The sequence below is a fragment of the Chiloscyllium punctatum genome, chromosome 12 (genome assembly GCF_047496795.1).
Source record: "Chiloscyllium punctatum isolate Juve2018m chromosome 12, sChiPun1.3, whole genome shotgun sequence".
NCBI lineage: Eukaryota > Metazoa > Chordata > Chondrichthyes > Orectolobiformes > Hemiscylliidae > Chiloscyllium > Chiloscyllium punctatum.
The window spans coordinates 36379051-36393049 of NC_092750.1; the positions used below are offsets into that span (position 1 = coordinate 36379051).

The 13999-nt window shown below is 39.0% G+C and overlaps 1 protein-coding gene across 1 annotated transcript in view; it reads right to left on the minus strand.

The window, feature by feature from the left end:
* The window catches only part of dnah12 (dynein, axonemal, heavy chain 12), a 278731-nt gene that overhangs the window by 49343 nt on the left and 215389 nt on the right, over window positions 1–13999 (minus strand). Inside the window, exons 53-57 of the mRNA XM_072582341.1 lie at window positions 9151–9392; window positions 6073–6220; window positions 5330–5475; window positions 2630–2844; window positions 1645–1837 (exon numbers count right to left, since the gene is read on the minus strand). Of these exons, the coding sequence (XP_072438442.1) occupies window positions 1645–1837; window positions 2630–2844; window positions 5330–5475; window positions 6073–6220; window positions 9151–9392 (944 nt within the window). The remainder of the gene's footprint in view (window positions 1–1644; window positions 1838–2629; window positions 2845–5329; window positions 5476–6072; window positions 6221–9150; window positions 9393–13999) is intronic.

The following is a 13999-nucleotide window of genomic DNA, read 5'->3' on the forward strand; positions in this document are numbered from 1 at the left end:
TGGAATTATTATTATTCAACATATTCCAACATCAATGTTACATTTAAAGCTTTATTGTTGGATCACCATTTTTGTTCTTCACACAGGTCTGCAAAGATGATGATGTTTCACATAGCATTGGTGTTTATCTGACACTTCTGATTTGCTTGATGCCTCATTGACCAAGCACTGTGCCAGAATGGCTCCCCACTCAGGCAGTTCTCCCACTCACCGCAGGTAAAGTACACATCATTGTTGTGACCTCATGGGATTCCTGGTTCTTATGGCATATTTAAAAGACCATTGTGCACTGGTCAAGCTCTTGGGAATCTGAAGCTGGCCTGCACAGTGCATGTCGTTTGCCTTGGAGATGAGAGACAAGCAGAAAATGGCACCTTACTTTTCAAGCAGAGACATGGAAGGGACCCATCTTCCTACTCTGGGACTGGCAGAGTAAGCCAGCCTGATCTGAACTTGCCACCAGGGTTTTAACTGTCTGGAAGAACGCTCAGCAATAAGATCTGCCAGGGCATGTGCCACTATTTTCCCTTTGTTACCACACTCACTCTCTCTTTCTCTCCTTCTGAATCCACCTCATGAGGAGGAGGCTGATACTTGGAGGATGACAATGCCCATGCATGGGGGTTGCATGTGGTTGCTGTCCATAGAGCCTCCCTTGAAATGTTAGTGACTGATGTAGAAGATGGAGGGCCTTAGGAACAAGCAGCAAGTTGAACTCACCAAGTAACCTGACTTTCACTTCAGGAATTTGTGGGGTCTAGTTTCCATCCAATAGATGAAGAATGGGAACCTGCATATTAATGAATTGAAATTAATAGCGAGACGTTAACTCATGCTGCTTCAGGCTGGTTGGCTGGTTTGCAATACAGAGTAATGCCAACAGGATGGGCTCAATTCCTATTCCAGTCGATGTTACCATGAAGGACTCTCCTTCTCAACCTCTCGTCTCACCTGAGGCATGATGACCCTCAAGTTAGACCACCACTAGTTGACTCTCTCGAATGAGAGTGCGGCCCTATTGTCCTCTGGGTCTATGGTCACTTTATCTTTAATGAATACAAATAGGGCTCTGGCAGCTTGCTAGTGTCCTACCGTTCAATATTCGGTTGGAAAATGGGAATTCTTGCCATCAAGTTGAAAAGCTCCTTGATGGACATCTCACCTGATTTCCAACTTTCTTGACATGGCCTGTATCTTTAAGGAGCTAGGAAAATTCTGCCTATTGATTTTTGTCTGGGAGTGGAAAAAAAATTCAATTCTGTCTCATATCTCCTTTCATTTTCACAACATCAGGAAGTAGAAAATTCACAATCATTCTGATACCCCTGTCTAATATGAGTATATGAAGAGAGAGATCTTAGATACTACATTAGAAAACTGTATTTGACAATTTAGCGTGCACAGATATAAATAAAGAGATGTTATAGAACAAAAGGAGATGAAGAGTTAAGGAGAGATAAAAGGAGCAAGGGACCACAGGGATAGAGTGTATGTTCAGGCACACACAATCTGAGATACTCAGATGTGCAAATAGTAGTATTAGTATTGTTTTAAAAAACAAGATAAAGCAGATAACTTGGATTGTCACTTGGGTAAAACAAAATAGAATTTTTGAATGGTACATATTCTAAAGGCTGAATATACCTCTCCTTAGCAACAACAATCCCCAACAGCTGGTCCTCAAGACCCTCAGGAGTGATCATAAAGTTGAGAAGGGAAACCTTTGTCGCCAGTTCTGGCAAGTAGTGTGGATTTCTCAGCTTTGTTGTGATATAGAGTCGGAAATCTTTTGAATATTCAATAATTATCTCACCCAGTTTGATAGATTCCACACCACCTGAAAACAGGAAAGAAAACCATTTCAAAGTTTTGACAAACAAGAAACCATTTTTCTAAGAAATATCAATACCCAATGTAACATATCAGCTCAAGCATAAAAATATTTTACAAACTTATTTTGAAGTGAACCTTTTTTTCAAACATGCTGATTTTCAAAAGATTCATTCCTAGGTTAAAGTGCCAATGTACTCCCATGATTCTGAGAAGTGAAGTGTGGAAGGATTTTCATCTTGCAATGTTAAAGGAACATCCTTCATTTGAAATGTCAAAATTAGGAAGGCGATCTACAGCATGTTCTGAAAATCACTCCTCAATATTATTTTCATTACCCCATGTGGATACATCATACATAATGCATTAAAACAATCATTTAGGTTGCTGTCATTTGTAAAAGAGACATTTATCATTGGTACTTGATTATATTCGTTCCTCCATCCTCAAAGCTATTTTTTCGTGCTTTCAAATACTAATACCATGGTCATCCAGTTTGTATACATGAGTTCACACTGAGACATATATGAACCAAAAATTGCCAATTTTACTTGCATCATCCCAGGTCAGTTTGAAGAAAGATATTTTGTCTTAGGTAAGTAAAAGTAAAATTAAGTTCTTCACACAACAAGTGAAAGTACAGTATGAAACATGCAAATGTAAAATGTGCAGTTATATGATTGAGAATATTCAGTCAGAGAATAAAAAAATCACTATTGTAATTCAAAGTAGAGGACTAAAAATATTTGCATCAAATGTTAGGATGACCATTTCTAAAATGACAGTAGCAGTTAGATACCTTGTTTAAAAACCTGTTTGAGCAAAAGAGGCTCAAGTGATGGATCCAGTTCCTCACCAACATTTTCCAATAGGAGAGGTGTGCCAAATTGGATGCAATTTTCTAGTGTTCGCATGTAATCCAAGTCTGTCAACTTTGCAATACTCAGTTTATTATCACGCTCAGAATTTCTCACCCATTTATTGGCTTGGCCTTGTGGATCAATCATTAATGGCCTGTAATCAGTACAATCATAATAACAATTTAGTTAATCCTTTACAGAAGAAGTAAATTCAAGTACTTTCCATAGGTCTAATTTGTATTATTTGAACTTACACTTATTATTAAAAAATACATCTTTGTAGTATTGATGTAGCCAGCAAAAGTTAAAGGCCATCAAAGCAGTGAGCCATCAGCACACTGTGCTTAGAATGGTGTTAAGTGTGAGTAACTTTGCCACGAGACACGTTCTAAAAAATAAATAGCCTCTCAGGCTGATTTGTGTCAGGTTCAGTCAATTTGGCATGCATTGGTTAGTGAATATATAGAAACATAGAAAATGGGAGCAGGAATAGGCCATTTGGTTCTTTAGGCTTCCTCCATCAATCAATAAGATTGTTTCCGTTTAGTCCTAAGGACTCTTTCTAACTCCTTCTTGAAAACAATCAATGTTTTGGCCGTGGCTGTTTTCTGTGTCAGTGAATTCCATCAGCTCAGCACTCTCTGGGTGAAGAAACTTGTTCTCATCTCAATTCTAAATGGTCTGTCCTGTATCCTTGAACTGTGAACCCTGGTTCTGCACTTCTCAGTCTTTGGGAACTTCCATACTGCATTTACCCTGTCCAGACCTGTTAGGTTCCTATGAGATCTCACAATATTCTTCTAATCTCAACTGAATATAATCCAAAATGATCCAGTGTAACTGCATACATCAGTCCTGCCATCCCAGGAATCAGTCTAGTAAATATCCAGTTGCACTCCCTGAACAGTCTTCCTCAGATAAGGAGACCAAAATGGCACACGATACTCAGGTGTGGTCTCATCAAGGTCCTATACTATTGCAGCAAGACATCCCTTCTTCTGCACTCGATTCCCCTCGTAATGAAGGTCAAAGTACTATGTCTTCTCCACCCACTGTTAAATGCTTACTTTCAGTGACTGGTGTATAAGAACACACAGATCTAATTGAAATTTGCTTTTAAATCATTACATTTATAGGTGCTTTACCAGTTCTCAAATAATGTTTCTTTAAATTGATGGAAACTTAATGACCTAAAAAATTAGTTTGCTCCCATGTTCAAGTGTGGCATTATGATCCAGGCTAACACATACATATCCCATTAAGGCAGACAACACAAACATTTCATGCAGCCTTTTTGCTTCAATAATGTTAGCATTCAGCTAGTCCTGTGCTGCTAAGTGGTGTCTAGATGTTCAACAGGCAGCCCTTTCCAAATCTATCACTGCTCAGATAATAATTTGCCTTTCTATATTTGCTACCAAAGTGGATACCTCACATTAATCAACATAATACTTCATCTGCCATGCATATGCCTACTCACGCAATTTATCCAAATCGCATTTAATGCATCCGTGCATCCTCCTCACACTTTACCCTGTCACTCAGCTTTGTGTCATCTGCATGCCTAGAGACATTATACTTAATTTCTTCATATAAATCAATAACATATATTGTGATATATACTCTGGTGGTGGCCTCCATACACAAATCTTTAACATATATATACTGTGCCCTATATAGTATCAACTGAACATGCACCTAACTGTACCTGAGAGGTCATGGAGCCTCTGCTTGCCAGGAGAGGTGACTTTATTATGTCATCTCTAAACAGAGAGAAGCAGAAGGAGCAAGTACATGGTTTTGCCAGGTGAAAGTGTTCCCAATGATGTGGGAAGCCATAAAATGTAGGTGACCATGTCTAGATTATTGTACTGACATCTGCTGACCTGGCAGCAGCCATGATATGGGAGTCCTATCTCTCTCTCTGGCAGGATATCTATTTGGTGTCCTTATAGCCACATCCTGCAGCAGTCAGCTGCAGTTTCCTTACAATAAGAGCGACAGGACAACCTTAAGCAGTGCAGTTTTCCTGAAAAACATGTTAACTATGCAAGCTGCTGGGCCGCTTCTTGAACATTCACACACCACTTGGTAGCACAGGACTAGCTGAATGCTGCAATCATTAAAGTCAGGAGGCAGCATGAAATATGTGTGTTGTCTGCCTCAATAGGATAGAGATGTGTTATCCTGAATCACAACACTGCACTTTAAATTGGGATCAAATTCATTTTTTACACCATTAAGTTTCCATCAATTTAAGGCAGCATTATTTGAGAACTGATAAAGCATCGATAAATGTAATGATCTAAAAGCAAATTTCAGGCATTGTTCAATAGTAGTTTGATTACTGTGGCAACAAGTACTTCAATCTGAAAATCTTGAAGCAGCTGTGTTTGTTGCTGTAAACAGATTGGCAATCATGGTCTACTGCACATATGAATCTAATAATTAACATGAGTATAAGAAACATATAAAAACAAAAGAACATATAAGATATAGGAGCAGGAATGGCAGAGAAAAGGACCACAGCTCTCCACGTTTTATCTAATAGGTTGACTTTATGAAACTACCAATGATTTTTGCCATAAGTTTCTAAGATTTATCTTTAGTGCATAACATATAGATGAATTTATACTCACCATCTCCTGGAGTTACTAACAATCACACCATTATCAACTGAAAAGTTGTCTGTTGGTAATCCAGCAATGTTCCATGCTCTGATTGTTATAGGATCACCCAGAGTCTTACTGAGTGAGAAATCACCCGAAGATGGGATATTTTTAGACTGTGAACATAGGAAAAACACAGTGTGCTAATTAAGTTTATTGAGGAAGAAAAATATAAATACCTAGTCTACTAGTCTAATAGAAAAACAAAATCAGAACATTTCTGCAAACAACTTCAAAATCAGAGAAAAATGTAAAAGTGAAGGACATTAATGCTGGGTAGAAAGAGTTTCAATATTCTGCATCCTTTATCAGCATCAAATACTCATACAACCTATCAACATGTATATAACATATTAAATGCTGAAAAAAAAAGTTTCTGCTGTAGCTTTCTGAGGGACAGGTTGATTCTAAGCAGTGCATGTTTGTCATGACTGGAAGACTGGAGAATTAGCCCCAATTTATGCAGCTGCAAAATGGAAATTTCATTTTACCCAACAGCCAGCTTCACCTCTTCTCAAAACTACTACTCACCAGCTACAAAGCAGTACAGTGGACTCAGAGGTGAGTAAGCAAATAAGTAACTGACAAAAACTAACAAGGCATCTATAAATAGCAACACATAGTCAAGATTTAGTTGATGAAATTTCAAAAACAAATATACTTCACTGTTTGGAGCCTCAACAAAGTGACATGAAATATTCAAGTATGAATACCTTGCACATGTTGGTCCAATCAACAATACATTCATGACGAAAAGATGCAGTGAAAGCTCCAAGATAAGCAATGACACCTGCTGAAACTAACACATCCCCAGTCAAGGTATCATATATGTTTTGTAAGTCATCTGCAGCCTTTGACCACCTAGAGGTTAACAAGAGCACATTTCAGAAATGATTTATATATTGAAAACAGTATATGTTCTGTGTACGTAAGCTAATTTAAATAAGGATTACCAAATTAATTACTAGATTCAAAGCAAACTTTCTGAAGACTCCAATTTATTTTTGATGATATCAGTATTATCACTAATATCAGGAAGAATCATCAAAAGAATGATAAACTAGATCTAAAATTGGCTAACGAAAAGGAGGCAAAGAGTGACAGTAGAGGGATGGTTTCACAACTGGAAGCCTATGACCAGTAGTTTACCTTGGGTTCGCTGCTGGGAGTCTTGCTGTTTATTATTTACATTCATGACTTGCATATGAATGTGGAATGTATAATGAGTAAGCTTGCAGATGATATGAAATTGGAGGTGTTGATACTGAGACAGTCTCAAGCTACAGTCTGATATTGGTAAATACGTAGATTGATTAATATAGTTTGGTGTTTGCTCAACATAGAAATGGTGGGCCAAAGGGTCTGTTTCTATGCTCTATGGCTCAAAATTATATTTATTTAATGTGATAAGTGTGAAGTGATGCACTTTGGCAGGTCTGATAAGGGAAGGACATATATCATAAATGGTAGGTCCCTAGGAAGTACTGAGGAACAAAGGAACCTTGGTGCGCTAGTCCAAAGATCCATAAACATGTCAGCACAGATGGACAGGGTGGTGAAGAAAGGTTTTGGGATGCTTGCCTTCATTAGCCAGGGCATTGATTCTAGGAGCAAAGAAATCTAGGAGCATAGAAATATAAAACATTGGTTAGGCCAAAGAAAGAATACTGTGCTCCGTTCTTATCTCTGCACCATCGGAAAGACATAATTGCACTGGAGAGTACAGAGGAGATTCATCAGGATGTTGCATGGGATGCAAAGTCTCAATTGTGAGGAGAGATAAGATAGCTGGGTTTGTTTTCCCTGGAGCAGAGGATGCTGAGGGGGATCTGGTTGAAGTATACAAAATTATGAGTGGAGATGAGTAGATTGTGAGAATCTCTTCCTCATGGCAGATATGTCCAAGACCAGATGACATATGCTTAAGGAGAAGATCAAGTGGTTTAGATGAGTTATGAAAAATAAGTTTTTCACTTCGAAGGTCGTAGCTATATGAAATGTACTGCCTGAGAGGACAATGAAGGCAGATACTCCTGCAACATTTAAAAAGCATCTAGACGAGTACTGAACTTGCCAAGGAGTAGTAAGTTAAAAATCACACAACATCAGGTTATAGTCCAACAGGTTTATTTGGAAGGACTAGCTTTCAGAAAGCTGCTCTTTGTCAGGTAGCTAGCTACCTGATGAAGGAGCAGCGCTCTGAAAACTAGTACTTCTGAATAAACCTGTTGGACTATAACATGGTGTTGTGTGATTTTTAATTTTGTCCACCCCAGTCCAACACCAGCACATTCTCATCAAGGAATAGTAAGCTATGGAAAAAGTGTAGGTAGATGGATTAATGTAGTTTGGTGTTTGCTCAACATAGAAATGGTGGGCCAAAGGGTCTGTTTCTATGCTCTATGGCTCAAAATTATATTTATTTAAGAAATGCAAGCGAAAAGCTAGTTAAATTTAATTTAATTTGTTTTGCGGAGGTTCCAACCATGACTTGCTAAGACACTGCAACTAGCATGTCTTTTTCATGCACATCACATCCTTTTTTACTCTTCTACTTCCCCTCCTGGTTCCCATTGCAAGGCATGAAATTTGAAAATATTGATACCTCGATAGTCACAAAATGCCTTACTGCTACACCTGTGGTTGAATGAGAGTGGGCAGAGACTGATAATTGGTTCTACAATTACAATCATTGTGACATCGAGATGTACAGCATGGAAACAGACCCTTTGATCTAACTCGTCCATGCCGACTAGATATCCTAACCTAATCGAGTCCTATTTGCCAGCATTTGGCCCATATTGCTTTAAACCCTTCCTATTCATATACCCATTCAGATGCCTTTTAAATACTGCAATTGTATCAGCCTCCACTATTTCCTCTGGCAGCTCATTCCATATATGCACAACCTCTGCGTGAAAAAGTTGGTCGTCTTTTTTAATCTTTCCCCTCTCACCCTAAACCTATGCCCTCTACTTCTAGACTCCCCCACCCTAGGGAAAAGACTTTCTCTTATTTATCCTACCTCTGTCCCTCATGATTTTATAAACCTCTATAAGGTCACCCCTCAGCCTCTTGACAATCCAGGCAAAACAGCTCCAGCCTGTTCAGCCTCTCCATATAGCTCAAATCCTCCAACCCTGGCAACATTCTTGTAAATCCTTTTTGAACCCTACCAAGTTTCACAACATCCTTCTAATAGGAAGGAGACCAGAATTGCACGCAATATTCCAAAAGTGCCTTAACCAATGTCCTTTACAGCTGCAACATGACCTCCCAACTCTATACTCAATACTCTGACCAATAAAGGAAAGAATACCAAATGCCTTCTTCACTATATTATCTAAGGAACTGTGAACCTGCACTCCAAGGTCTCTTTGTTCACAACACACCCTAGGACCTTATCATTAAGTGCATAAGTCCTGCTAATGTTTGTTTTTCCACTTTTCACCTCACTTTTATCTAAATTAAACTCCATCTGACTCTCCTCATCCCATTTGCCCATTTGTTCAAGATCCTGTTGTACTCGGAGGTAACCTTCTTCGCTGTTCACTGTACCTCTGATTTTGGTGTCACCTGCAAACTTACTAACATACTTCTTGTGTTCACATCCAAACCATGTATATAAATGATGAAAAGTAGTGGACCCAGCACCAATCCTTGTGGCACTCCACTGGTCACTGGCCTCCAAGTCTGAAAAGCAACCCTTCACCACCACAATTATATTGAACCATCACCTTAATCTAATATCTTAGCAAGCTAGTGAGAACCTATGTGCTTTAGAAACTAACCTTGATTTTTCTCCCCCTAGTCCTCCAATCAATTTCTCTGCTCGCTCCAGCTTTTTGGCACACAGGTCTACTTGGAATTCCAGTTGTGCTTTTTCCTCAGTTTTATCTTGAAACGTTTTCTTTAGATCAGCAAGATGATCTTCAACTTCTTTAAGCTCAGCTCTCTTCTGGTTTAGAATTCCCATCGTCTCAGCCAAGGATTTCTGTGCTTCATTCAAACGAGCCTTCTTTGGAGCAACAACCTGAAATCACATTGTCTTAGACCATTTTTATTTAATCATTGCACCACTTGCAATATTTGTATTTACTGAAAAAGAGAGGAAAATTCCATTGAAGTTCAAAAGTTAAGATAATAAGGAGTAATTAATTAAAATTTCAATGATGAAAGTAAGGAGAGGTTTAGATAAATTCCTTTAGTCAAGAGTTGTTGGAGAATGGAAGTGGCTGATGCAGGGACAAATTCACAGCCAATTTTCCTCTATGAACACTATATGCCTAATAGGCATAATGAAGTGCAGTCAGTGTCTATTATTATTCAGAACGCCAGATGCATGGCATGAGTGTACACCAGAGCGATGCCCAACATCGGTTCGGCTTCATATCTGAAAAGTGGGTAAAGGTAAGAACCACAGCTTAAAAGCATAATAAATAGGAATAGAAGGAGGCCATTTGGCCCATTGAACCTGTTTCACCATTCAATAAGACCATGGCTGATCTGATTGTAGTCTTAACTTCACTTTCCTGCTTGCCCGCACAACCTTTGAATATATCAAAAATCCATCAGACTCAGTTTTGAATATATTCAATCACTGAGCCTCACTGCTCTCTGTGTAAGAGAAACCAAAGACAAATTAAAAAAATAAGAACTGACAAAGTAAGTAGGATGGTTAGAGCAACTTGCCACTGAGGCAGCTAGTCAAAGAATATGCATTTGAGAATTTGGTAAGGAGGGGGATTCACCGCAATGAAGGTTGAAATAACTGGCAGATTAAAATCCAAAAAGATCCAAAATTCAAAAAACACCAGAATGAAGAGGAAGCAGCAGGAGGGAGAGAGTGATCTACTATTCAATCTGGCAAATGTTTTGAAAAGTGTCATAGAAAAACAGCAAAATAATTCATTGGTGGGTATTTTGTTCACTTTTTTCAAAAGTTTTTTTGGAGTATTTTTTAAAACTCTTGTAATTTATTAATAATTGTAAATAAAAGTGACAACACAGTAAAGTTATAAATTGTCAGTAATACCTACTGGAAGAATCTATACATAAATAGCTAAATTAATTTACTACTTTTGGGAAAGGTACATACATAGCTGGAATAAAGAAAATCATAACTCTTAAGTCAGTGGCTCAGTGGTTAACACTGTTGCCTCACAGCGCCAGGGACCTGGGTTCGATTCCCGTCTCGGGCGGCTGATTGTGTGGAGTTTGCACATTCTTTCCGTGTCTGTGTGGGTTTCTTCCGGGTGCTCCAGTTTCCTCCCACAATACAAAGATGTGCAGGTCAGATGAATTAGCTATGCTCATAGTCCTAGGTTCATTAGTCAGGGGTAAATGTAGGGGAATAGGTCTGGATGGGTTGCTCTTCAGAGGGTTGGTGAGGACTTGTTGGGCTGAAGGGTCTGTTTCCATACTGTAGGGAATCTAATCTAATATCTGCACTTTACAGGCATAGGAGGAGAGTTTATTACTAGGTAGGGGTGCTTAATTCTTCTTTCCAATCTTCAGATAACAGTGAATGGTCCAAAAGTAAGCTCCAGATATGGAAGAATAGCTCTGCTGTGAGGTCTGTTGGCTCTGTCACATGTGGGAAGTTGTGGATATGTCACATTTGCAGGATGTGTCATCAGCTGAGTGATGTCTGGAGTTACTATAGTGAGAATAACTTGAATAGAACATTTAAGGAGGTGCTCATACTACCGGCTGGGAGTGTGCAGGCAGAAAGAGAATGGGTTACTGCCAGCCTGTTGAACAGTATAAGGCAGGATGTGCAGGAATAGGAAGGAGGAAGTATAGGTAAGGTGGGAAACCTCACAAACTTTAAAAAGAACATGGATGACCACTTGAAGTGGAATAACATTCAATTTGTAGCACTATGGGTGGCTCAGCTATATGGTTATGGGGAGACAGGAAGTGTGGCATGGGAATAGTAGTAAAAGGCTCAATATTAGGGAATACACAGACATTCCTGTGGCCTTAAGTGTGATTCTAGCATTGTATGTTGCCACCCTGGATCAGGGTCAAGGATGCCATAGAAACAGAGAAGCACAGAAACATAGAAGATAGGAGCAAAAGTTGGTCATTTGACCCCTCTAGCCTGCTCTGCCATTCATTATGATCATGGCTGATCAATACCCTAATCCTGTCTTCTCTCCATATCCCTTGAACTCTTCAGCCACAAAGGCTACATCTATGTCCTTCTTGAAAACACAACATTTTAGACTGAACCACTTTCTGTGGAAGCGAATTCCACAGATACACCACATGCTACGTGAACAAAATTATCCTCATTTCAATCCAAGCATTTTTACATCTTATCTTTAAACCATGACCCTTGGTTCTGGTCTCCCCCACTATTGGGAACATCCTTTCTTGTCAGTGAATGGTTGCAAATTCATATGGGGAAGGATGACAGTCAAAGGTTGTGGTTCATAATGGTACCAATGATTTGGTAGAGTGAGGGATGAGGTGCTGAAAACAGAGATTAAGGAGTTGGGAAAGAAATTGAAATGCAAAATCTCAAAGGCTGTTCCCAGTGCTGAGTTCTACTCAGTATAGCAATAATAAGTTTGAGCAAATTGAAATAAATGTCTTTGATCTGGTTACCATTATGCAGATGTGGCTGAAGGGTGAAGGAACAAGAATATTCAAGGGTGTTCAACATCTAGGAAGGACAGACAAAAAGGAAAAGGAAATGGGGTAATGTGTTAATAGAGGATCGGATCAGTTCACTTGTGAGTGGATCTTGAATTGGAAGAATAAGATGTAGAGTCTGTGTGGAGCCAAGTAATAGCAAAGACCAGTAAGCATTGATATGAGTTGTTGATAGGTCACCAAGCAATAGTAGGGAATGGTATAAATTAGGAAATTAGAGGTGCATGTAACAAACTTTAGGGAAGAGAGGCCCTATGATAGAATTTTCCTTTAGGTTTGTAAACATTGTAATTCAATCTGAAACTGTGGCCTTTACTCTAAACAAAAGAAACCATGAAAGAATAAAAGGCAAATTGGCTGTGTAGATTGGGAAAATATAGTGCAAACGTATGATGGTAGACACGTAAATTGCAAATAGTTGAGGTCCCAGCACTGATCCCTATGACACACCACTAAGTAGAATTAATTCATTTACAAGTAGCTCATTTATTCTGACATTCTTTTCATTTAGTCAATCCTCTATCCACACTACAATATTACTCCCCCCACGGCATTAAACCTTGTCTTATGCAGTAACCTTTTATGTGGTACCTTATCAAAATCCTTTGGAAATCCAAACCCAGTTAATTCTTTATCCACCCTGTTTGTTACATTCTCAAAGAATCCTAATTACATTATCAAATGCAACTTCCCTTTCACAAAATCATCTTGACTCTGAGTGATTGAACAATGAATTTCTAAATGCCCCGCTACTGCTTCTTTGGTAATGATTTTTCTGATTTTATTTTTCACTGGCGGGTGTTAGTTTCCTGCTTTCTGTCTTTCTCCTTTATTGAATACAGGTGTTATATTTTCAATTTTCCAGAACACTTCGAACTTTCCAGAATCCATGGAAGATTACACCAAAGCATTCATTATCTCAGCTGTTACTTCATTTAAGACCCGAGGATGCAGGCCATGAGACCAAGGGGACCTATCAGCTGGGTACCCTGAGCATTAGGTGAGTTTCTGGATAGGCAGAAGTGGGTACTGCAAATGCTGGAGATTAGAGTCAAGATTAGAGTGGTGCTGGAAAAGCACAGCAGGTCAGGTAGCATCTGAGGAGGAGGAAAATTAATGTTCTGGGCAAAAGCACTTCTTCAGGAACGTTCCTGATGAAAGGCTTTTGCCCGAAACGTCAATTTTCCTGCTCCTTGAGTTTCTGGATAGTCTAGCATTAATAACATTAGTCCATTCCCTTCCTCATAATACAACTGGAGCTTCGGTCAAATATCAAGCTTCATGTTTTTTTTAATTTCAGCAATTAAGCGTTGAAAATCCAAACCTCGTGGTTGTATGTTATAACAGTAACAGTAACATAAATCTTGTTTATAAAATTACACTATTGCTGACTTATGCCATGCATGAGGGATCCAGTCTGGATGTGTAATGTCATGTGAATTAAGGTTCTAGCTGGTTCTAATGTATGATGTTCAATAGGGATTGCACATCAGTGACTTGCAGTTTGGACAACCTGGAGGATCCTCCTGGACCACCAATGGTCCACAGGCCATTCTTTCAGAACAACTGTTCTAAGCTGAAGAAATATACCAATAGCTGCCCAAAAACAAGGATGAAAAATTCAGAGGTAAAATCATCCTTACAGGCCTCATGTGACCTGAGATGGGAATTATAAAGTAGCATGGATAGAAATTATTCAAGTCTCACCTGCTCCAAAATTGTGTGATAACATCTTTGAATAGAATGATTAGAAAATGTCTGCAAATAAATTGTGCCAGTTCATTTTAGCAGGGTCATGATACATAAATAAGGCATGAGAAAAGGAAAGCTAACTACAATGAAGGACAAAGGTTGATTGTAAGTAGTGACAGGAATCATTGCAGTAGAGGCCAAGGGGCAGGCAAATTGCCTGGATATCTGTAGCATGAATCCCAGGAGATTTTAGAAGTCCCCCACCCAAACTGGGTGAAAACAGAA